The sequence below is a fragment of the Gracilinanus agilis genome, chromosome 4, assembly GCF_016433145.1.
Source record: "Gracilinanus agilis isolate LMUSP501 chromosome 4, AgileGrace, whole genome shotgun sequence".
Lineage (NCBI taxonomy): Eukaryota > Metazoa > Chordata > Mammalia > Didelphimorphia > Didelphidae > Gracilinanus > Gracilinanus agilis.
This window is the reverse complement of record NC_058133.1, coordinates 73,357,788-73,384,261: the sequence shown is the minus strand read 5'-3', so window position 1 is coordinate 73,384,261 and position 26,474 is coordinate 73,357,788. Positions and strand designations below refer to the sequence as shown.

The 26,474-nt window shown below is 35.9% G+C and overlaps 1 protein-coding gene across 1 annotated transcript in view; it reads right to left on the bottom strand.

The window, feature by feature from the left end:
- Positions 1 to 26,474, bottom strand: part of RASAL2 (RAS protein activator like 2) — a 333,326-nt gene that overhangs the window by 64,428 nt on the left and 242,424 nt on the right. Inside the window, exon 4 of the mRNA XM_044676490.1 lies at positions 6,666 to 6,772. Within this exon, the coding sequence (XP_044532425.1) occupies positions 6,666 to 6,772 (107 nt within the window). The remainder of the gene's footprint in view (positions 1 to 6,665; positions 6,773 to 26,474) is intronic.

Here is a 26,474-nt window from a genome sequence, read left to right as displayed (position 1 = left end):
ACTTAAACTCTGCCTCATTTTCCTCAACTGTATAATGAAGATACTAATAACAGATACCTTCCTGGCATATATAGTATGCACTTAATAAAAAACTTCCTTTTCCTTTCCTTTCAACAGAGGAGGAGAGGAGGTGCCCACTATATGGAGAATGGCATATGTCCCAATTAAAAAACAAACCAGAGAATAAAATCAGAATATTACTGACCAGTAAATGAGTTCTATTCTGTGGAAAATTCTAGAATGTATCATTAAAGTGAGATTTAATGAATATATACAAAAGGGGAAAATTATAAAGAATTTACATGGTTTTGTCAAGACCAGACCAAGCTAGCCAAAGCCAATTTCCTTTTTTGAACAGTTTTACTAACCTGGTAGTTGAGAAGAATTCTGTACATAGTTTCCCAAGCTTTAAGTAAAGCATGTGACAAAATGCCATGCTTTTTTGGTGCAAAAAAAGGAAAATCTGGGTTAAACAAATTTGTAACCTATTAAATGGCTGGTAAAGGATAGTAATAGATAGTCAGCCTTGAAGTTATAAAGACCTGAGTCTAAGGACCTCAAGACACATATTGACTGTGTGATTCTGGGCAAATCACTTAAGCTTTTTCAGTGCTTCAAGTATCTAAAACTAAAAGTTACCAATCTGCATTGGTAGAGGAAGTTTCTTCTTGAGAGTAGTTCCCTACACCAATGAAATCATAGATCCAGTACCTAATCTGTATCTTAAATGGCTAACCCAATGTAATTTGAAATGAAGTCTCAGAGTACTGTGGTCTCAGAGTACAATACCTATACTGGATATCTTTAGCAAAGATTCAGTTAAAGAAACAGACACAGGGTAGCTAGTTGGCTCAAATGGATAGAGAGCCACTCTAAAGACAGGAGATATTGGGTTCAAATCTGATCTCAGATACTTCCCAGCTTAAGCCCAGTTGCCCATTCTTTAATGCTCTTCTGTCTTAAAACCAATACATAGCATTTATTCTAAGATGGAAGGTAAGGATTAGAAAAAAAAAGAAAGAAGACTAAATCCTTATCAAATTTTCAGATGACACAGAACTAGGGAGGATAGAACACAATGAATGATAGAGAGGATTCAAAGAAATCACAAGAGCCTAGAATTTTGGAATGAAAATTAATAGGGATAGATGGATGTATTAGTGGATAGAGGGATAGATGAATGAATGAGCAGGGGATTTGGGAAATTCAAAAGGAATAATGGGTAGAAGTATCAAAGAGACAAATTTTAAGACTAATGTCTGAAAGAAACGGCCTAAAAATTCAAACTACTCAAAAGTGGGACAAGTTACTTGGGGAAGTAGAGGATTATTCTTTACTTGAGATCTTCAAGCAAAGACTAGGCCATTTTAGTGGAATTTGGGTGTATAGGTCAGACAAAATGACCTATGGGATTTCTTCTAACCCTGAACTTTTTAGGTCTTTTTTCTACATGGTGGCCCTTTATACACTGGAAGAGTGTGATCATGCCACTTCCAAGTCTTCTTTACCTCTTGGGTAAATAATCCTAGTTCCTCACTTGGCATGATCTTGAAATCTTTCACTACCCTGTTTATCAATATACATCCATCTTGGAATTAATATAGCTTATCAATATCTATTTTAAAATCAAAGCCCCTTAAAATGGTATAGGAATATAAACTTATTATCTCATTTAGTTCATATTTTTTGATTGGGTTTAGACACTCGACTTAAGTGAGGATCTTACCTTATATTTCACAGAAAAAACTGAGGCCATCAGCAGAGAGTTTCCTCTTTTCCCAGTCTAACATCCCTGATACCTTTCCTCACTATGTCCTTTTTACCACTCCTGTTTCACACAAAGAGATGGCCCTTTTCCTCACCATGGCAAATCCCTCTACATGCACAAATGATTCTGTTCTATCCTTTTTTTTTTTTTCAACTGAGGATGGTCCTCTTTATAATTCCTACTGTCTCACTGATCTTTAGTCTCTCCTTGTTTAGTGGCCCACTATCCTACTTGCCTTCAAACATTCCCAAGTTTTCCATATCCTCAAAAAACCTCACTTGATTGATCCATCCCACAAACTATTTTCTGATATCTCATTTCCCTCTTGTGCTCAAATCCCTGGAAAGGCTATCTGCAATGGGAGCCTCCATATGAATCCCATTCCCTCCATTCAATCAACTCCAAGGGTGCCCTATTACCTCTAGGATCAAATATAAACTCCATCTTGGCTTTTGGTATTGGGGTTATGATCTGGGGTGATGATATCAGAATGAAAGGTTTAAGTCAGTAAGGTAGAAATGTTCAATGATGTGACATGTGGTAGCTCTTATATTATTTGGTTTATTATGTGAAAAAGAATTTTGTCAATGTATGGCTCAGAGAAGTCAATGATCATCTGCACTGTATATCTATATAAGTTGTACATGGAGTTGGACTGCCTACCAGTCTGTCACAATGTCTTGCATGAGGCAGTCCATAAGTATTTTTGTTTATTTTATTTTTTTTTAAACCCTTGTACTTCGGTGTATTGTCTCATAGGTGGAAGATTGGTAAGGGTGGGCAATGGGGGTCAAGTGACTTGCCCAGGGTCACACAGCTGGGAACTGGCTGAGGCCGGGTTTGAACCTAGGACCTTCTGTCTCTAGGCCTGACTCTCACTCCACTGAGCTACGCAGCTGCCCCCAGTCCATAAGTATTTGACAAAAGTATGTCATCAATGGGTTCCAAATGGGACTTGTTTCAGCCTATTTATTTTATTCTCAGGGTGTATGAAAGCTAAGTAAGTGGGGAAGCAATGCCCATGTTATTAATCTATCATTCACTCCTCCTTCTAGTATATCTGATGAGTCAACCTACAGAACACCAAAGCTACAGTCCTGTTAATGTCTATTCCTACTTCCACACAAAGATAAGCAGAAAAAAAACTGCTAAAAAAGGAAATTAATTTCTTTTTTTTAAAACCCTTAACTTCTGCGTATTGGCTCATAGGTGGAAGAGTGGTAAGGGTGGGCAACGGGCGTCAAGTGACTTGCCCAGGGTCACACAGCTGGGAAGTGGCTGAGGTCACATTTGAACCTAGGACCTCCCATCTCTAGGCCTGGCTCTCAATCCACTGAGCTACCCAGCTGCCCCGAAATTAATTTCTTTGTGAGATTAGATCCTTAAAGGTTAAATGTCTGATATTTTATAGTTTTAGTTTAGCTTTTATATAATTAAACTACTCATTATATAATTTCATCAGTCATTATATTAAGTTTCATGCCTAAATGATTCTAAGACAATCTATTTCTGACCTGAAACATGGTCAAGCTTCTGGTCATCAGACATATATTTTGGTCACATCAGACATAAAATGCTGTTTAATTGTTTGAGATATATAGACCATTTTGAAAATATTCACATCACTTTTCCTAAGTGTCCAAAAAGGTTTCCTTTATCTGGCAGTGTTTTCGAAAGAAAACAAAAAGTTTAGAGACAGAAAGGATCAATAGGGACCATCTGGCCCAGCACTCTTGTTTTTCAGATGAGACAAATGAAGGCCAGAAAGACCAAAATGACTTGCCAAAGGACATAAAAAAAATTAGTGTCAGAGTTGAGATAGGAGGTGAAGTTTTCTGACTCCCAGAAACTCCAGTGGGAATATTTTGACAACATTTTCCACATGTAAATGAACTTTCCAGATAATTAAAGTTTATACTTTTAAATGTTCTTTTCTATTTTGGTGGAAACTTTCTAAAATATATCACACAGCCCTATTTTATTAAAGAACATTCTGAACATAAATTTTTTTCTTTAATGATTGTGACTTCTTATGTTGACCAATATTCATAGACTTGGAACTAGAGGGAGTGTTATAGACCATCCAGTCTAAATTTCTTATCTTACAAATGAGGAAAACAAAGCCAAGAGAGAGAAGTTATTTTGCTGTTATAACACAGTGATTCCCCCTTGAAGGTCTATTGAGATATGTGAGCCTTTGTTATTCTGGTAAATGTACTCAGACTTTTTTGCTTGTATAATTCTTTTCTATGCTTTTTATTTTTCTTATGTTTTTATTCTTATGCTGTCATCTATCAGTTTTTGCTCCTCTTAGTGTCTGCCATTTTATTTTGTGTAACTGTCTGAGTGAAGGGTTAGGAGTAATTTGGTTCCTTTCTGTAGTGCCAAATGTATATATTTTGTGATGGTTAATTGTAGCTCCCAGATCTTTTTTGTATATTTCTAGGTTTGTGGTTTAATTCTAAATGACTAAAGTTGTCAGGCATCTCCCAATAACATGATAAGTGAGTTATAATAATAAGTGAGTTATTACTACACTTCTGCATGGATATATCAGTGGTTTATCACTTTCGTTCATTTCATTTCATTTCCAAAATAAAACTTTAAATAGTTTTCTGCTAACTTTGTTGTTAAAATATAAATAACTCAAATTAGTTCTGATTGGAAGAATCCAAATATATAGGCTTTAGGCTCTATATCTTATGATTATGAAGTTGTCATGTTTTAAGGGGTAGATATCCTTCTTCACAATGTGATTTTCTATTTTTAAAATTGAAAAGCCAACATTTTATCCTAGCACTCTTTTGGTGAGATTTCCCAAATCCAACATAAACTAGCTCTATTTGAACAGCATTAACATTCAACTCTAACAATCCTTCAAATGAGTGCGAATACACACACACACACACACACACACACACACACACACACACACACACACACAAGCTTGTTTCACTCACTACCTTGGTTTCTGTTTAAGCAGGATAATATAAGCAAAGGTAGAAGGGAGGGAGAAGAAAACTTCTCAATGACTAAAAAATTAGAAAGGGGAGGAGTTAAAGAATGCTAAAGGAAATGAACAAAAGTGTATCTCTGTAACAGAGAAAGTAAGATGATCTTCTGAAAATGCTGATCATTTAAATCTGGCCTCAGACACTTCCTAACTGTGTGATCCTGGACAAGTCATTTAACCCCTGTTACCTAGCCTTCACTGCTCTTCCATTTTGGAGCCAATACACAGTATTGATTCTAAGAGGGAAGGTAAGTTTTAAAAAAAGAGAAAGAAAAAAGAGAAAATTCACGAACAAGGATTAGGTTATTATAGTGCTAATAGTAATATCTCACATTTATATAGAGCTATAATGGTTACAGAAGAACTTTCTCCACATCCCACAGAGACAAGCAGTGCACATATTGTTTACTCCCATTGTTCAGATGAGGGAAACTTAGTTTTAAAGAACTAATAAATGTTCCAGTTGGGATTCAAATCCAGGTCTCCTGACCCGGCTCTATTATACCATGTTAACTCTCAACTTATTTACAAAATACTTGGCAATACTGAAAATGATCCCAATTTCTAACATGTTCCTTTATTAGCAATAAAAGCAGCAAATACCACTATGGATGCAAATAAACAACTGATTTTATTTTCAAATGATTAGAATTTCTACTCCATAGCACTACTATTTGTTCTGTGTAGATGGAAGGGTGACAGTTCAGCCATCTTTCATCCCTTTTCTAGCTCTGCTACTGGATCTCTGGACTTTACCACCATGCCCATTCAGATAATTCACTTCTCCTTATACCCTTTTCAGGTCCCTTTAAGTGTGGTCTTCTCTCAGTAAAATGTAAGCTCCTGGAGGGTAAGGATAATCTTTATTTTTATTTGTTTTTATATTCCTAGCACTTAGCACAATGTCAAGTTCTAAGTGATTAACAAATGCTTGTTGAATGACCAACTTCCTGGGATGTTTCTGGCCCATGAATAAGAAGGAAACTGATTTTAAAGTTCAGGCCAATAATGAAAAATTAATTATTTCTATCTTTAAAATTCTCCTTAGCCCAGTTTCTCTTTTTATAACACACATACACAACTGTATTGTGAAATACATATTAAATATTGAATCTAAATCTTAATAACAATTTATTTCTACATAGAGTTATAATGACCCTGTGATGTAGATTGATATAAGAATTTCTATTCTCATTTTGTAGGTAAAGAAACTATAACCCTGAGAATTTCAGTGACTTGTTTAAGAATCATTCATCTAGTAAAAGTCATACCCCAAACTGAAACCCAAGTTTCCAAGTCCATTATATCATGCTGCTTCTGATCAATTCAGTTGGTTATTTTCTCCTTAGGCCTTCTTCCAGAACTTCATAATGAACAAAACGTTGTTTATAACATTAAAAATGATTTAAGCAAAACAAATGACAAAGACTCAGAGAATTCTGTTTTCAAATTCTAATTCTATAGCAATTTGCCATTTGGCTTTGACATCCTCATTGCTCTGTGTGTCTGTTCTATTTTTGTGAAACAGTACCACCAATTTCCTTTACAAATTTGTAGTAGGCAATGTGGCTAATTAAAATGATCAAATATCAATGTACAAAGAAAAAAAAACAAAGAAACCCTAGTTTATCATTGCCAATTATTGTAATGATTCAGACATACCACAGTGGGTCAATGTCCTTTCAAACATAAAAACTGCATGTGGAGATGAGCTAGACATGACAAAATTAACCTCTGATGTTGGTAATTTTAATACTAGAATTTAAAAGGTGATTCTCTCTCAATAATTCTAAAATATAAGCTATGCTCCTTTAGATATTGTCTCGGCCTCTAAAAGTGGGAATAAGGGGAAGTAGTATCCTTCAAAAGGTAGAAATTACTTACTGGTACTTTGAATGGTGAAGTATTTGCAGCATCCATGGAATTGGGTTTCTCTGATGTGCTGGTCCCTGAGATGCTCCGTCTTCGTGGGGACCTTTCTGCTGGCACCTCTAAAAATGACAGTGAAAAGAGCAAAAGTGAGAAGATGCTATCAAGACTTTCCCCTCCTTTGATTAAAGTATAAAATATTTGTTTCTCACAAAAGCTCTATTCAAATGCTTAAAAGCTGCATTCTATATCCATATAGTTCATATAGTGTTCAGTATTTGTACTATCACGATGCCTGATAAGATTAAAATGAGATCAAAATTAAGGATACAGTTTACCATTATAATTTATAAATCTATAACTGAATGTACATAAATGTCTCCTGTGGGTTATACTCTGTATACTAAACACATCATCTACATCTCTCAATGTATCACTATGCTCTATCCATTTAGCAATGGAGGAGTTAAGTGAATCAAATGGAACTGCTGATAACATGGGGGAAAAAAAAGTCCAGTTGGGAATATGATTTGGTGATATTTTGCACAAAGGTCAAAGTTCAGCACTATGCAAATAAAATGATTCACTAGAGTGCAAATCCAAAGAAAAGAAGGCTGAAAGCATTTGCTTGGGTAAAACCACATATATGCCTATGCAGATATATAAATAGATCAGTTTCTCCTGGCTCTCTCAATATGACCTTACTAAGATCTCTGACTGTGATATCCTAAATCTATATAAACTGATTTAATAAGCTCCAATCTTTGCAAAAGATATGGTATCAAATTTATCTGAACTATTATGTACTAAGATGTACAATAATGTACTATTTTTAGATTTTTATGTAGTGATATATCTATGCACATATACACACACCCAAGAGAGATATACTTATTTATACCTTTATCACAACTGCTTCCCATCTCCAGTTCAACTGACAGACTTAAAGGAATCCAGCTTCTCAGATAACATTAGACTTTCTCAACATGGATAAGAAAAAAAAAATCACATCCTAAAAACATTGTCCTGTGTTATCTTCTGGATCTTAAAAAAAGGGAGTAAACTCTCATTCCGGAGGCTGACATTTTTGACTCCTGCTGTTCTCCCTTTAAAAGACAGATGCAGCTTAAACTTCCATTTCTGGCCTCCTGGCCCTTGGGATCCGTGCTACTTCCACTTAAGAGAAAGCCGGTTTTTCTCGTGCTCCCTCTCTCTCTGTTTCTTGCTCTTCCCCCTCCCTTTCTACAGCTTGCAGAGAACGCCGCGAGAAGAAACACACAGGACTGCAGCTATTCAATCAATCGTTCCAACTGCATATCCTCATTAGTTACTTTCAAGCTATTAAGATACCTAACTGCCAATGCTTCCCCAATTACAGAAAATTTCATTATATTATTCCTATCTGCAGCAATAACAAACATTTACTGAAATTTATGACCAGTTGGTGCCAAGAAAACATGATTTTATACTGACACTGTAATGTACACAAATCAACATCCTCCAACCACCACCATTCCCCTTTATATTCCCCCCACATCCTCCTCTTGGGAAGGCTTAACCAGTAATTTTTGGTATACTGGGCACTGATTTCTCCACTATTGTAAAATCTCTTCTCTAAATTATATTAAAGCTCAGCTGAAGCCAAAATGCAAGATCCCTAATGAACGAACATATTAGATGCCTACAGAACAATGAATGTCCATAGCATTATACAATTATGACCAACTGCAAGTCTTCCAACTTGTCACTAACCATCAGTCATTAAATAAGAGTTAATGCAGAGATCTATTTTCAAAATTCAGAATATAAAAAGTATAGAGTAGATTACTAATAAGCTCTGAAAAACAGAAGTATAATTAGTGAAAATTTGTGGACATGGTGCAAAGCACTGGCTATAAACAGATCAGCTTGTCAAAGCACACTCAGTGAAATGAATTTCAGACTCCAGGACTATGACTCAGCCCACCAAGCTGGGCAAGCCTAAAACAAATCAAAGAATTGGAGGTAGAGGAGTTGGGGGTGGGGAACCTCACAGAACTGATATTTTCTGTAATTACTGCCTGAAATGGTAGGTAGTCTTTTGGAACAAATTATACTTATTAGAAATCAAGCATTAAGCTAATCACTTGAGTATTCCAAGAGCAAAGTTAGGTTTCACTGGAAGGCATCATTTATCTTCATTAGACTTATCTTTTAAAAAAGAGTGAAACTTCTCTTACTGAAAAGAAAAAAGTTCTGGTAAACATGTTTAAGTAATCTCATTCTTTAAGTAAATCATAATAACTACTCACTCTTGTACTTTTTTCTATCTGCAATTTTCCACAATAGCAACATGTGTAAGAAAGCATTAACTGTATTTACTGCATGATATTACTATTTTAAATCACTGACTGAAATGAGGACCTATACTTCAACCTCCAATAATACAGGGCATGTCCAGGTCTTTCAGAGCGGTAGGTCTATGTCATGAAACAGTCACAAGTAATTGTCTCAAATTACAGATTTTAGTTTGGGTTTCAAGGAAGGAGAGAAGCTAGGTTATGAAATCATTTAAAATAATTCCCTCTAAACTAGAGGAAAAATGGGTTAAACTCATACAAAGGATACCAAGAATGAAGGCTACACTATTTCTCTTTCCTTGCCTCAGGTTAACACAACAACCTATCTCTTGAGTAGCAGCAGCAGAGCTCCTTTATTTAACCTTTGAAACACTCAGGTCTCTTCATTTTTTTTTTTCACAAGATACAAATGAGAGACAATAGAAAGTCTTCAGAGAAACAACATTCGATCTTTAACAGAGTGGAAGAACAAGCAACATCCACTCTGAAATGGAGTAGAGCAACATCAGTGAGAGCACATCAGCAACCTGCTGGATCAGTCGCCGCCTAAAGTCCAGGGTTGCATAGTAAATTGGCCCAGCTACCTCCACTTCCAATCCACAAGCAGAAAGCACAGCCGCTGCTAGGCTCTGAAAGCTGTGTTTTTGCTGAGTCCGAAGGAAAATCTATACCATCTCCACCAGGCCAAAATTAGATAGTTGCCTTGTCTCGCCTCCCTCATGCTCCATACTACTATTGCATTATTTTCACCTGCTGTAAAATCAATGTGCCTTTCATAGCCACAGTATTAAATTACAGTCATTTTGTGCATACTTCACTCTCAGATGCTGAGGCTATAAACAAATAATACTGTCTCAGTGGATAAATAAAAGTCTGAAACTTCTTCATATACACTTTCAACCTCTGAAACACACACACACACACACACACACACACACACACACACACACACACACACACACATATATATATATATCTGTATATCTTCCCATCTTTAGGTTAAAGAGGGGAAAAAAGGCAAATAGCCTGAAGGAGGCAGTTAGAATGCATCAGTTCATTGCCTTCACCATGAAATGTGAGCTACATAAGTGACAACTTACAGAGATGATTAAAAACTTTCAAGACAACCATAATTAGGATTTTGTTGTATTGAACAGAGAAGCTAAAAGACCCAAGTTCTTTTCCCTGCTCCTCTACCAACTTTTTTTCTTCACTAGTTTCCTATCTTACACTGGGATACAGAGAGTAGCCACCTCATGGACTTTGTGAGAATTAATGAGATTATACCTGTGAAGCAATATGTGTTTTTTGGAAGGAAGTGGCCCTGCCTATCCAAAGTATAGCACTATAATAGAATTTCCTCAGCATGCACATTCATCTCCCACTTGGATATTGGTGTCATTACACTTTTTATATGACAAGTGTTATTGGAAGAAAAAGACGACTGGACAATGACTGGGACAATGACAGTAATAGTAGATCTGTTTGTATAGGAGACATAGGTCAGCCTTTCCCTCAGAATCCAGATTCCCATAGAATCCACATTTTGTGCTCATGGTTTCCATTCCATCATGAAACAAATAAAAGACTTCCAAATCTCTTCTAAGGAAATGTTCTTTATTGGCATGTTAGTTTTGTAATTCTACTCTCTCTTTTTGGAGAATATTAAGAAACTTTGTTTAAGTAGGGTGGATCTGAGAGGTAAAGGAATGAGCTGTAAAGTGAGGCTCAGAAGAGAACTTACTAATACAGTGACTGGGAGAAGGTTAAAGAAAAGAGGCCTGGCAAGTTTTGCTCTTGCTCTTGATATTTACTTAGAACAATAAAAAACACAAGTTCTTTGAGAATGGGGATTGGGTTTTTGTTTTTTTTTTTGGTCCTTTGCATTTTGAATGTTTAGCATAATGCCTGGCACATAGTAGGTGCCTAATAACTGTGGCTGATTTATAGATAGGTGTTTCAGCTCCTGACAGATGGCCACAGGTACCTGCTTTATAAAAACATCACACAGACACAGAATTTTAGAGATGGAAAGAACCTCAGCAGTTATATAGTCCAATCCATATCTGAGAGGAAAACGTTCTTTAACAGGTCTGACAAAACTTCTACTTGACTAGTGAAATGAAGAGGAACCTGCAGTCTCTAAGGTCAGCCCTTTCCATTTTTTTTCCCAAACCCCTGTACTTTGGTGTATTGTCCCATAGGTGGAAGATTGGTAAAGGTGGGCAATGGGGGTCAAGTGACTTGCCCAGGGTCACACAGCTGGGAAGTGGCTGAGGCCGGGTTTGAACCCAGGACCTCCTGTCTCTAGGCCCGACTCTCACTCCACTGAGCCACCCAGCTGCCCCCCCCTTTCCATTTTGAGGTAGTTTAATTGTTAGGAAGTTTTTCCTGGTTTCAGGCTGAAGTTGGCTTTATGATTTCTACAATTTCTCCTGTTTTTTTTTGGTTTGTTTTGTTTTTGTCTACTGAGACTAAATTGAATAAGTCTAATACTCCTTCCACATGAGAGCCCTTCATCATGTCCCCCTGAATCTTCTGGTCCCCTCTTCTCAAGGCCAGATACCTCCAGTTCTTTCGACCAAGATCCTCAGAGGTTATGGACTCAAGGTTCTTCACCATTCTGGTTGTCCCATTCACTATACTTTTCAATGAATAACCTTTCCACACCTTGGTTCCAAAACAAAATACAATTAGAAAGACTAACAGATCCTTCCTGAATCACTTTCTGTCTTAATGTATTTTAAGATAGGCACGCCTCATTAAAACCACCTTCTACAGCTCTGATTAGCAAGGCGCAACTTACACAACAAACATCAACTAATAGTAAGGCTAGTAAGTTAACTTTGTTAATAAATTCTACAGATGTTATGTTTTGGGGATAATTTCCTAAGTTGCTACATGGTGCCTAGATTCAAAACCAGATCTAGGTTATTTGTTTATCAACTTCAGCTTCCCTAGACAAGCTGGTCCATGAAAAAGAACAACATAGAAAACATATGTTATCAGAAAAGCCAAGTTCTGCTCTTAACTCTCATCCATGTTCAACTTTACTACCAAATAGATCCTCCATAAATATTTTTGGTTGCTATCATGAAATTTATATTCCATGCTGATGTCTTTTCTGACCTAAATGATTCTTACTATCTATAAGATTTTAACATTTTAACACTTGGGCACATACTGGCTTTTATCATTCTTAGATTGATTTGTTTGTATTGCCTTTATTCCTAAAACTTGTTTTGTTTTTTTTTAAAAAGGGAGGTTGTATTTCATATTTCTTTTGTATTGCCTATAAATCCTAGTACAGAGCTAACTAGGCACAGAGTAGGTCCTCAAAAATTCTTGATTGGAATTAAATACAAAGAACTGTTCACAAAATCACATTCCTCAGATAACTGAACACAGTCAATTTTATAATGATTTGCATATTATAATTGTGATTCCTTTATAGTTGTTGAGGCAAAGGTGTAATTGGACATGCTCTTATGAGAGTGCATATAATGATAATTTTCTTCGTAGTGGTTCTAACTGAATTTACTATTAAGCCTGGGAGGAGAATGAACTAATAATGATGAGGTCCCAGGGAATTACAAAAACTTGGAGCAGGAAGTCTTAATAGGCTCTTAAAATTTGTCAAACAAAAGAAGTGCCTACTTCCAACATGCTACCTGCAAATAGAGCACTGCACCTGGAATCAAGAGGCCCTGAGTTAAAATTTGACCTCAGATACTTGCTAGCTATGTGACCTTGTAAAGTGATCCAAAACACCTCACCTCTTTTTTGCCTCAGTTTCCTCTTCTATAAAATGAGGATAATAATAGCACCTATCTCCTCTCAGGATTGTTGTGAGTATAAAATGAGATAATATTCCTAGAGCATTTGGGAAACCTATGTGAATAATCATCATCATCATCATCGTCATCATCCACAGCATTGGTCTCTAGCCTCATTTATCTCCCTTTTAAAAATCATATTTAGAACTAATAACTTATTCTGGAAAGTTATTGTTCTTAAATTTGTTAAATTTTACTTAACATAAATTATTTAGAAAGGAAATTACATAATTTCCACTAACTTTAAAGCGAGACTGGAAAACATTTAAAAATAAACATAGTAGTTTTAAACACTTAAATGGAGACATTTAAGATATAAATTATAGTTTCAGGCACTTGAGAAATATTACATACAAAGAAAGTTCTCTCTTCTCCTTTCCCTTGATGTATCACAGTATTTGGATTATTTTAGCTCTCTCCTTTCATAACACTGTTTTTGGTAGCTTGTCCATCAGGAAAAACTTATAACATGACAATGACTTACATGTAAGTTTTTTTATTTTCCAATTAAATGGGAAATTTATCTTCTTATAAGTTATCTCTATGGAGGCCTGGATTAGAAATAGATAAAAGGGATAGTAGTAAGAATATCACACAAAAGCTGTGTTCAAATTCTAGCTGTTACTTATTTTCTATATGACTTTGGTCAGGTCATATAGGGCATTTAGGTGGTACATTGGATAGAACTCCAGGCCTGGAATTAGGAAGACCCAAGTTCAAATTTGGCCTCAGATATTTAGTACCTGTGTGATCCTAGGCAAGTCACTTAATCTGTTTACCTTTAACACAATGATCTGGAGAAACCACTCCAGTATCTTTGCCAAGAAAACCCCATGGACAGTGCGTTCCATGAGGCTATGAAAAGGCAGATACAACTAAACAATTGTACCACCACCACCACCATGAAGAACCATCCACTTATCTGTAACAGGGAAAACGGAATTATGTGAACAAAGAGGTAGTCACTTTGTTATGTTAGTTAACATGTCTAAATATGTTTAATAGCCACCCAAGGCAATACCCAGTATTTTTCTGCAATGGAAATGCAATAAAGCAATGAACAAAAGCTCTGCCAGTCAAATGCCCTTTTAATATTCCTGTTAGGAGGAGCTTCTTTAGAAATGAAATACTTCAATATTGTTCTCAAAAGGGAAATTCTTCAGTTTACTTACAAAACCTTTTCTGACAATCAATAAAATTTCAAACAGAGCATGATGAAAAATTTAACATGCACAACACTGCTTTCTAACATGTTTAAATGTTCACCCGTATTCATTCAATTGCATTTTCAGCCTGGGCAAAAAAGAAATGCTCAAGTTCACTCTACTATGTCTTCCTGTCCTCTCTCAAATTATTTAAGTGACATTAAAGAAGGAAAAATATATCACTAACTACAGCTGATTATAAATGGGATTATCAGTAATTATGATACAGATCTGAAATCAGGACTCTTAACACAGCAGACAAGTAGACTAGGAAGTAGAATGGGAAGGAACTAGAAGTATGGTGGTTATAATGAAAAGAAATGAATGAAAGCAGACACTAGGTTAGTGCCTCTTGAGTAAAAGGAGATTTAATGACAGATGATGAAACTAGCAGAAGAAAAAGACATTCCTAGAAAAAAGGGGGTGCTTAAATTTTTTTTTCTTCTAGGGAGGCCTCATCAGAGGGAATGGAAGTAGGATAGGTGAAGAAGACTGTATCCTGTAATTAAATAACAAGGTAAAAAAGATAATGTTTTGCCTTTATAGAACTGCTATCATGGCAGCTCATAGGGACTGCTTTATATAAAGATTGAGGCAACTATTTTCACTAGGACATTTCCTTTTGTCTCTTACTTTTTTTTTTTAAATATTTTTAAACCCTTAACTTCTATGTATTGGCTCCTTGGTGGAAGAGTGGTAAGGGTGGGCAATGGGGGTCAAGAGACTTGCCCAGGGTCACACAGCTGGGAAGTGTCTGAGGGTGGATTTGAAACTAGGACCTCCCGTCTCTAGGCCTGGATCTCAATCCACTGAGCTACCCAGCTGCCTCGTCTCTTACTTTTTATTGCTTTAAAAAGCATGTGCACTGACAGTTACCACCATTCAATTGCTTTAAAAACAAAACTAAACCCACCTTAGAGTCACTTTAATTTTATTCAATTTGTAGCACTCAGGCTGCTATACTTCATTCAAAGTCTTTTTAGGTTAACAAGCTCCTGATGCTTCACAATTCAAGAATTGATGGCAGAGAAATATGGTTGATTATTGGAGAAGATAGTCTCTGTGTCTCTTCCTCTTTCTCTTTCCCCTGGTCCTCAAGCTAGTCCCTGGTTTTTAAAGATTCTCCTCACTGTTAAGGAGAAACTGAAGCTCACACTCTTCCTTAAGGAGTCACATGAAGATGTTGAAACAATTTTTTTAATACTGTCAGACTGATGTAAGATAATGTGAAAATGGTTATATCATGGACAACAGGATCATAGATAAAAGAGCTGGAAGAGGTCCTCAGAAGTCCTTTAGTCCTTCTATCACCTTTAATAGATAAGGAAACAAGAAGTGAGATGGAGGACCTCTAGTTAGGCAGAATTAGTATTTGAACTCAGTCTTCTGATTTCTTATCAAGCACTCTTTCTCTACACCACACTCAATGTTTCCATAGTCTCAGTAGCTTGAGATACTAGCAAATCGGATGATCCCTTTTGAAGTCTCCCAGGGATGTTCTCCCAGGGATATTAGAGAGAAAAAAACAACTTAAAAGTAGGCAGTCAGGTGAAACATTCATATTTTTTTCTCATTTAATGAAGTTGTATTTGAACAATGTGCACATGATTCATCAATCTGGAAAGGAAAATATTCTAGTATTCCAATGGATTTATGATCTCATTGATAGTGTCATCCCTTCTAATAGTACAGATTGAACCCATGCCTGTAGCCCTTGAGTAATCTTGGCTATAAGGTATTAAGGGCTTTCCTTGATTTCTCAAATAAGATATTTGTGAAGGACTTAGCAAAGTGACTGGCATATTGTAGATACTATAAGAATGCTTATTCCTATTTTTCTCTTCTTTCTCTTAATATCTCAAGAAAAGCAATAGAGGACTTGAGCTAAATCTTGAAGGAAACAAGAAATTCCAAGAGGTAGAAGGAAGAGTTATTAAACTATTAGAGCCTAAAATTTCACTACAACTTTCAGGGCATTTTGTTTAGATGGATAATCTGTATCAGTTGCATAGTCAGCTTCATGTTAGAGCCTGCACAATAGGATTTTTCCTCTACTTGGTTTTTCTTTTGTGAACAGTAAGGGCGAATTCTCTTTAATTATTACAGATTTCATCGAGGAGGCTCTTCCTTATTCCAGTATTTGATACAATCTATACATTATCTACAAAAAAGATCATATAAAGGAATTCTCTATCAGTAAGATTTAGACTTTATGTTGGATCTATTCTACAACAATAACAAACACATTTGATTAAGCATATATTTCCCTGTTCCATGCTTTAGTTGTAATTACTTCTCAGAGAGTCGTGGGAAAAAGTTATATTTAGTTATATATTTCAATGAATCTTGTAGTCTCAACATTAGGGAGATAAGCTGTATTAAGTATTTGGGTGCACAAAGCATGGGAATCCAATTTATTAGAAAATTTTCATTATTGGTATACAAATTTGGGGGAATATATTCTGAACAAAAAACACATAAGGCAGAAAAAACAATGTGGATAAAATTGGAAAACTGAGGAGCTGTAACTATCTTTATGAATCACAGGATGTCAGAGCTAAACATAACTTAAGAGGTAGTTGAGCTTCTTTCTATTTGAAAGAGAACTTACTCCCTTGCACATTCAACAAGAAGTCATTCATTCTTTGCTTGGGAAAGCCTAGTAAGAGATCTCATTACGTTTCAAAGCAGTCTAATCTACAGACAGCTCTACATGTTGGGAAGTTTTCCCCAAAATCTGCCTCTGAAATTAAAAAACAAAACAAAAAAACCCTACCTTCTGACTTAGAACCAATACTGTGTATTGGTTCCAAGGTCAAATAGAAGCAAGGGCTAGGCAGTGGGGGTTAAGTTTGAACCCAGGACTTCTCATCTCTAGTCCTAGCTCTCAATTCACTGAGGTACCTAGCTGCCTCCCTCCTTTGAAATTCCTAGGCATTACTCCTAGAGGTGCTCTGGAGTCAAGCACAACAATGCTTGACTACTACCATGCCTCAAGTCTTATTTTGACAAATATAAAGTTCCTCTAGCCAATTCTCATCACTAAGAACCTGACATAACTCTAAATATGTCTAAGACAGATTATAGCAGGATCTGATCATTTTATTGAAAGATATACATTCTGAAAAGAAATAACTGACATTTATGTGTTAGTTTATAATTTACAAAGTAGTTTATATATATATATACATATATATATTACCTTATCTAATTATTACAAGAACTCTTTGAAGTAGGCACTCTATATACTTCCCACCTTACAGATGAGGAAATTGAGGCTCATGGTGGTTTAGTGATTTGTCCAGGGCCAAGCAGTGTCAAGGGTGGGAACTGATTTATGTGATTAAGCTCACTCACTATCTGTAAAATAACTGAAATATCACCTACCACTTTACATAAATGTTTAGTGCAATGAGATAATTTATTTTTGATTCTGAAAAACAGGTCAGAAATTAAAAATAAAATTTTGAATCAAAAGCTGAACACATTTGTCTTTTTTTTCTCTCTTCTTTTTAAAAAAGAGAACCACTAGGCTATTTAATCAGGACTCTTAATGACTTGCTTATTTCTCATATGACAAAGGTAAAAATCATTTGACAGTTGAATTTTACAAAGGACAACTTTTCAATAACTCTACAACTCATTTGTTTAGCATTTATAGAATCAGTTCTCTGATTTCTTTAAATTGGCTATGCCTAGGCTTCTCCTAATCTTATGTTTTACTCTAAAAGAAGCAATTTTTTCCCCCATTCTCAACAACTGAGAAGAAACACATAATTTAGACTGCATATCTTTCCTGTAACTGACTTAGAATGTTTTTTAAAAGGTATTCATTGGTTTTAAGTACAAATGTGTTTCAGGCGCTCATAGTTTCTGTGTTCAGAAGCGTTAAAAAATGATTGTGGACAGCTAGGTGGTTCAGTGGATAGGGCACAAAACTATAGGATCAAGAGGACTTGAGCTCTAACCTGAACTCAGAATTTTAATATAGTTGTGTGATCTTGGGCAAGCCAATTAACCTCTGTTTGCCTCAGTTTTTTCAACTGAAAAAATGAAGATAACAATATCATTTACCTCCCAGGATTGATGTAAGGATTAAATAAGATAATAATTGTTAAGTGCTTAGAACAGTGTCTGGCACATAGCACTATATAAATATTAGCTCTTGTTATCTGGTCCTTGATTATACCATAATCTTTCAAGATCTATTTGATTTTTATTCCCTATTAGATATGTCTCATTTATGTCACCATATGAAAGAGATTTAAGTATTTCTAGCAATATAACGTGACACATGAAAATTTACAAATATTTACTGCAAGCTAAATATATACAGGGCAAATGGTACAAAACAGATAAGTACGCTTCCTATAAAATTGACTTGTACTTTAATTTAAAGTTGTGAAGGCCTTCCATGCCCTTTTCTTATTCTTTTAAGTTAATAGGTTAATAATGAACTCAAGCTAATAAAATCTAGTTTCCTACAAAAAGTATTATATGTCTTAATCATGTCATAAGCAGTTTGTGTTGCTGTGACAACTTCAAAGCTTGTTGCTTTGACAGATTGAATAAGGAAGTAGAGGGAGAGGCACAGGCTGAAAGCCTCAAAGCCAAGTCTGACCTGCTCTGTTCTTTATGACATCAGTCACTGAATCCTTTTGATTCCTTTTTTCTGTTGTGTCCTGGATTCAGCTCTTCCTTCCCATTTCCCTTACCTCCGCAACTTTATCAGGCTATCTAATTTATTATGTTATCTTCCTCATGGCATCGCCTATGTCATATCATTCTTTCTAAATATTCCTTTTATTATGTTATTCCCTCAGCTCAAGAATATACACTGGCTCCCAAATGCCTACTGGATCAGTTAAAAGCTTCTTACACAAGGGGGCAGCTGGGTAGCTCAGTGGATTGAGAGCCAGGCCTAGAGATGGGAGGTCCTAGGTTCAAATCCGGCCTCAGACACTTCCCAGCTGTGTGACCCTGGGCAAGTCACTTGACCCCCATTGCCTACCCTTACCACTCTTCCACCTATAAGTCAATACACAGAAGTTAAGGGTTCAAAGTAAAAAAAAAAAAAAAAAAAAAAAAAAAAGCTTCTTACACAAGCTTTCAAAGTCCAGGTTGATTGTTCCTACTACACCTATTTAGCCTCATATTTGATAATTTCTGAACACAAATACTCTGCTTCAGGCCATTTGGCCCTATTATTACTCTTTGCTATTTCCTCCCCATTATTACTCTTCACATCATCCTCGTTTGGTTTTCCATGTCTTTGTTCATGTCCTTAATTCCTAATAACCTGGCAGAAAACCCTCCTACCTCTTCTCAGACAAGCCAAATCCTACATTGCCTACTTCAAATTTCAACTGCTCCATGAAACCTAACCTAGGTTTACTACTCTATGCTGACCTTTCCCTTATCTAATATTCTATTGCATTTGGGCACTTATTCTGGTTGAATATATGCTGTTTTATATCCTAGTTGTTTAAAATATGCCTTGTGTCTTACCTAGATTATGATAACGTCAAAGGGCAAAAACACAAGAGCACTTAACACAGCTGGGCATAAACAGATGCTTAATAAGTACATGTTTCAATTAACAAGCATTTTTAAAAGTACTTACTATGTTACTACCTAAGCCTGAAAGTTTCTGCCCTCAAGGAGCTCCCATTATATCCAGGGAGACAAATAGCTTAACAAGTTATGTACAAAAGAGATATAGGGTGATTTGAGAGGAAGGCAAAAGCAGTATGATGGGTCAGGAAAAGTCTCATGGAGAAAGTCAGACTCAATTGATCAGTCTTGAAGTCAATCAGGGATTCTAAGAAGCAATAAAGGAGGCATACATTTCCAGGCATGGTAGAAGGTAAGGAAATCAGTAGAAAGGCAGAGAGACTGGTGAAGTGTTATGTAATAAGAAAGATATGGCCAGTTTGTCTCAGATGTCAGATGAAAAAAACAGGGCCATTTAATTTGGTTTGGTAGAAACATTAAGTTAGTCAAATGAGATGTCATAGATTTGAATCCCAGCTCTTGCTCCATAGTATTTGTGGCAGAACTTTGGACATTATTTATAATTTCTCTGAACATCGGTTTTTTCTTCTGTAAAATGAGGGAACTGAACTTATGATGAGTGCTTTTCCAACTCTGAATCTAAGCTCCTATCATCCATTCATCTTGAGAATTAGGCAAAGTCACAAATTTTCAAGTTTTAAAAACCAGAGACTTAGGGGAGAAAAAAATCAATCATGAACACAGTTCAAATCTCATTATTATGTATTTCTGTTCTTCCATAATGGTTTATTCCTAATTATAATGTATTCAAATGCTACCATCATTGGACTTTATATTATATTGGATTATATTTATAAATAATTTGTTAAAAACTACTGCTTCTGTTATTTAGGACTGATTAGAAAATTTGAGAGCTTAGAGTTTGTAGATTACTTAATTGCAATTGTTTACTCTTCTTGGTCCTGCTTTGGTTACCATTTTCATCCCTAAAGAAGATGACATGTGTTTATCATATTTTCAGAGGAAGCAAAGCTGGAAGAAAAGGATCAGGTGTCATAAAGATCAATCTTGATAGGGGCTAATTATAGGGGCTAAATTAAATATTATGAGCAAAAATTTAAAGTTTGTCCTGTATTTGGGTTAAGAAACTTAACACCTGGGGAACTGGGTGGCTCAGAGATGGGAGGTCTTAGGTTCAAATCTGACCTCAGACACTTCACAGAGGTGTGACCCTGGGCAAGTCACTTAACACCCCCACTGCCTGGGAACCTTTTGAGCTTAGTGTGTCAAAATTTGCCAAAAAACTGAGCATAACTCGGGTGGTATGTCACTTGGAGAAAAAAATCATAATTTCACAATATTTATAGTTTAAATAACAAAAATATATAATTGTACTAAATAACTGTATTTAATAAATCAAAATAGGTAAATTAATATAGGTAGAATTGTCATCTATAGTGCAGTGCCTACACTACACTACAGCAAATGTTTCATCCTCGGCATGAGGCCCCATATACTTCTCTGTATGTAGCCACATGTCATCAAAAATGGCTACAAGTGTCAGTGCTAACACGCGTGTAATAAGTTTGCCATCTCTGGCCTAGCCAGAGAAGAGAAGAGAAGAGAAGAGAAGAGAAGAGAAGAGAAAAGAGAAGAGAAGAGAAGAGAAGAGAAAGTAACTACTGATGGGAATAGCCACTCAGACAATATTTAGTCTGAAAAAGACCTAGAGATTTTCACACAATTACAGAATTTCAGAATCCCAAAATACCTCAACAGTCATTTAATCCAAGCCATAACTAAAAAAGAATCTTTCACAAGATACAGTTCAAGTAATTATGCAACAATTGCTTTAAAAACACCAATAAAAGGGAACCTACTAAGTCCCCAGTTTTTCCTTAAATTTGCCTCTTCAAAGCTTCCTCCAACCATTCTCTCTTCTCTCTCTCCAGGCCAAATAGAATGCAAAACCAATTGCTTGAACATTGCTATCATGTTTGCTATCATGACCCTATTTTCTAGGTATTCTCTTTTCTAGGTTAAACACATACACATCTAATTTTTAAACATTTTCAATAAGACATGAACTCCAGATCCCTCAACATGCCAGCCATCTTTGCCTAAATACTCTCCATATTATCAATGCTAAATGTAGTGCACAAATCCAACCAAAAATTCCAGATACTAGACTGACTAGGGACTATCATCATTTCCTTATTCCTTGATAATATATCTCTTAATTCAGGCTAAGAAAGCATTAGCTTTTTTTTGTTTCCCAAATCACACTGCTGACTCATAAAAAGCTTGTGATCTATTAAAATGCTGAGATCTTTAAAATATCAACCATGGACTAAACTATTGAAGACATCCCTTTCTTGTACTTGGGGAATCCATTTTTTGAACCCAAATGTAAGAACTAGCATTTTTCCCTATTAAATTTCACCTTATTAGTTTTAGTCCACAATTCTAGCCTGTTGAGAAATGTATATACTCAGATTGTATCATGAGATGTGTTAGCTACTTTCCAATCTCTGTATCATCAGTAAATTTGATAAGCATTATATTTTATTAGATTGGAGTGGGAAGGGGAACTGTTACAAATGTGATATCATGAATACACTTAACTCTTTTATTTTGTGACAAGAGACCTCTCAAGAAGTGAATCATTTGTAAAATCTATTCAGAAGTTAAAAAAACAAAAACAAAATTTTAGTCTGATGATATATTCCCAAGGTTGGCTAACTAAGGCCTGAGGGTACAATTTGGTCTACCTTTGTTTTTGTCCGGATTAAAAAAAGATAAGCTAAGTTTTTACGTTTTAAAATATAATGGAGCTTTATTTTAAAATGTAAAGACCTTTCTTATCTCAGAGGCAGTTGGCTAGATTTGACACAAGTCATAGTTCACTAGTCCCTGGTAAGACTGTCAATATCTTGTTGGATTTCCATCCTGCTTTATAGTATACTGGTTATTGATAAAAATGTCAAATGACACAGGGTGTCCTCAGCTACTACAAAAGAGACATCTTTCTTAACATTGTTAATGCCTACTTTTTGAGTCTAGCCATTCTAAATATACCATTATTTAGCTCAAAACTTTCAATCTATTCCACAAAAATAGGAAGATTTTTATCAAATGCTTCACTAAAACCTGGGTAAACTTATTCAGCATTGTCTTGATTCACAAGTCTTGAATAACTGTCCAAATGGGAAATGAGGTTAGTCTGACTGACCTATTATTAATGAAACCAAACTGGCTCTCTATGCTCATCACTTCCTCTCTCTCTTTCTCTTTTTTAAATCCTTACCTTCTGTCAGAATCAAAACTGTGTATGGGTTCCAAGGCAGAAGAGATGTGAGGGCAAGGCAATGGGAATTAAATGACTTGCCCAGGGTCACAGAGCCAGGAACCACTTCCTCTTTTAAAGAATTACAGCTATCTCTTGTTCTTCAATCATTTTAATTTTCAAATATACCCTTATCCACACTTTTTTGAGAGAACCTTTCCTTAAAAAATGAGAGCCTGAGAGAGAGAGACAGAGAGAGAGAGAAAGAGTGCTTGCAATTCAACAAAATTAAGCAACATATCAATCAAGTCTGATAATAGATGCAAGGAAAGGGGAGATACACTTTCATCTTCTTTCAGTCAACCTTTGACAAATATAAAATGTTTAGTTTCGAGTTTTCAGTTATTTTCTTTCAAATTATAATCATTGTTTATATTATTTTCCTCTTTTTACTTCAAATTATATCAGTTCATATGTCTCCCCATGTTTTCCTGTATTCTTCAAATACATTGTTTCTTATGGCACAATACCATTCCATTACATTCAAATGCCACAATTTGTTTAGCCGGTCTCTAATGTTTCTAACCCTTTAAAGCTACAAAAAGACCTGCTAAAATATTTTAGATGTATATGAGATCTCTCTACCCTTGACATCCTTAAGGCAAATACCTGAGGGCAGCTGGGTAGCTCAGTGTATTGAGGGCCAGGCCTAGAGATGGGAGGTCCTGGGTTCAAATTTGACCTCAGACACTTCCCAGCTGTGTGACCCTGGGCAAGTCACTTGACCCCCATTGCCTACTCTTACCACTCTTCTGCCTTGGAGCCAATACACAGTATTGACTCCAAGATGGAAGGTGTAAGGGTTTAAAAAAAAAAGGCAAATACCTATCAATAGATTTCTAGGTCAAGGAGTATAGATATACTCTTAACTAGCATAAATCAAATTGTTAGACACATTCATAGCTCTGCCAGTAGGTTAATAGTATCCCTGTCTTTCTACAACTTTCCCAACATTGTCTATTTTCAATTTTTGTCATCTTTTCAACTTTGCTGGGTGTGAAGTAAAATTTTAAAGTTTTTGTAATTTGTATTTCCCTCATTACCAGTAATTTGAACCAACTTTCAAATGGTTGTTTACAGTTAACGATTCTTTTCAGAACTGTTGTATATATAGAGAAGTATAAATCTAGAAGCAATAGACTAAAGTTGCAAAGATATGGATTTTGAATTTTTTAAATGAAAAACCTCACCACTCTTATAAATGTTGAGTATTTTATATTTAGGTTTCAACCTTAAAATATTTTCACAGTAAGTGAAATCTAGTATTCCATTTTAAGGCTTATTTATATCCTTCCTCTTCTTACTAGCTCCTTGAAAGAATAGTCTACCTCTATTAGGTGGCAGCTAGGTGGCTCAGTGGATAGTGTATTGGTCTTGGAGTCAAGAGGAGAGTTTGAAATCAGACCTCAGATGCTTATTGGATGTGTGGGGAGGGAATAAGCATTTATATAGCATCTCCTATTTGCTAGACTTACAAATGTTATCTCATTTGATCTACATACCAATACTGCAAGGTAGGGGGCTCTTATCCTTAGGTGTGTGCACCTGGTCAAGTCACTTAATCTGTGGGCCTCAGCAGAGGAACTGGGAGGGATTAAAGCAGCCCCTACCTTGTAGTGTTGGTATGCAGACATTTGTAAACCTAGCAAATAGGAGGTGAAATAATAGTGAATGCTTATTCTCCTCCTCACTTTCATTTTGGTCACTTTCTCATAAGACATGTTTTTTCCTATATCCTCTTCAACAGGATTTTACTGAACTACAGTTTCAAAGGTCTCCAATGATCTTCTCCTTACCAAATTCTTTAGCTTCTGAGACCTAGTTCTCCTTGACTTCTCTAATGAATTTCAAATGATTGGCTATTCCAACCTTCTTGAAATTCTTCTCTCTTGCCAGCCATGGTGGCTATACCATATCTATGCTTCCTTTGCTAGTTCATATTCACAACACTTAAATATGAATGATTATGAAGATTTGATTCTTGGTACCTTTTCTTTTTTTTCTCTCTTCTCTCCACTAGAGATGTGTATCCTTCCAACTTTGTCAGTTTAACTGACTTTGAATAAGTATAAGTCCTATCATTCTCTTCTATTTTTCTTGAAAACCTCCATGCAAACATATAGTAGTTTGGTAGCTTGGCAGATATTGTCCCTTAATTGCAGCAGATATCCCCAACCTTGCCTTAAAATAGCTGGAATAACCCTTTATACTTTCTTCCTTTTCTTGTCCCTCCCTCACTAGGGAAAACAAGTTCTTTTATTCCTTTCCTTTCACCAAAGGTCCCAAGAGAAAGCATCCTATCTTGAGTACATCTGTCCTTTATCTTGATAACAAAAACAGGGTAGTGATGATAATTATAGTAAGTAACTTCCAGTAACATAACTATAAATGTGCTTTACATACATATATATCTCATTTGATCCTCATAACAACCTTATGAGGTAGATGGTACAAGTAAGAGGTTTAATGAGGTTAAGTTGTCGCCCCAGGCCACAATGGCAGACTTGGCAAAGGAATACATGGGTCTTGGTTCTAGGTCAATTGCCCTTTCCACAACACATGACCTATCTATCCTATCAGTGAAGATACATAAGTGACACCCTAATTTTTCCACAGATGTCTCCACCATGGCCAGGATGGATCTTTACATCATGGCACTGTTTTACATATTGGGTTCCTTACCACTCAATGGTCATATACCCAGATGGCAGGGAGATCTGGAACTGAATAGAATGGGAATACAAACATTCAGTCTAATTCCATAATTTCCCAGATGTGAAAATAATGGGGCTCAGAGGCTAAGTAACTTGCCCCGGGAGATCATGCAAAATTAGCAAATGGCACAATGGGAATCAGAAGTCAAATTTTCCAGCCCACATACCACAATGCCTACTCATCTCCTGGGTGAAGCTTCTGGAACGTAAAAAATCCTGCTATGGGAAAGCAGGACCATGGTTCTGACTCATCTGAGTGGGCAACCATATTTTTCTAACACCTATGCCCATGTTCCCGTTTACTAGTACCAGTCCAGAGTAGAATGCTCAGAGGCTAGTATAACCATTTTGAGTTGGCATTTTCCTCCTCCCCAAAATCAGTTCAAATCGACTTAATTCCAATAATTATCACTGCCCCACCCTATTTTGTTATAACATCACAAGCAGAAAAAAGAGCTTAAAACTTTGTTTTGGCTTTCTCCCTACCATAACTTTCAAGGCCCTCTTGGCTTAATTTCATGACTTCGTTCCTTTCCTAAGAATCGGAATATACACATATTACCCCCTTCCCCCATTCTATCCACCACCATCACAACAATCTAAAAGACCACACCTCACAAACTTGGGGGTTTGCCAAAGTTTCTGGATCATAAGAATTCATAAAGGCATTATAATAAATACACAATAGAAATTGCCCATGTGCATTTCCTGTAGAAGAGTCTATAAGTTTTTCCTTATTAAACTTCTTGAAAGTGAAATTAGAGATCACAGAAAGACTGAAAATATTAAAAAGAAATCATTTTATAGATGAAGAATCCTTACAAATCCCACTATGCTTTAACAGTGGTTCCTATCTGATCTTCACAATAA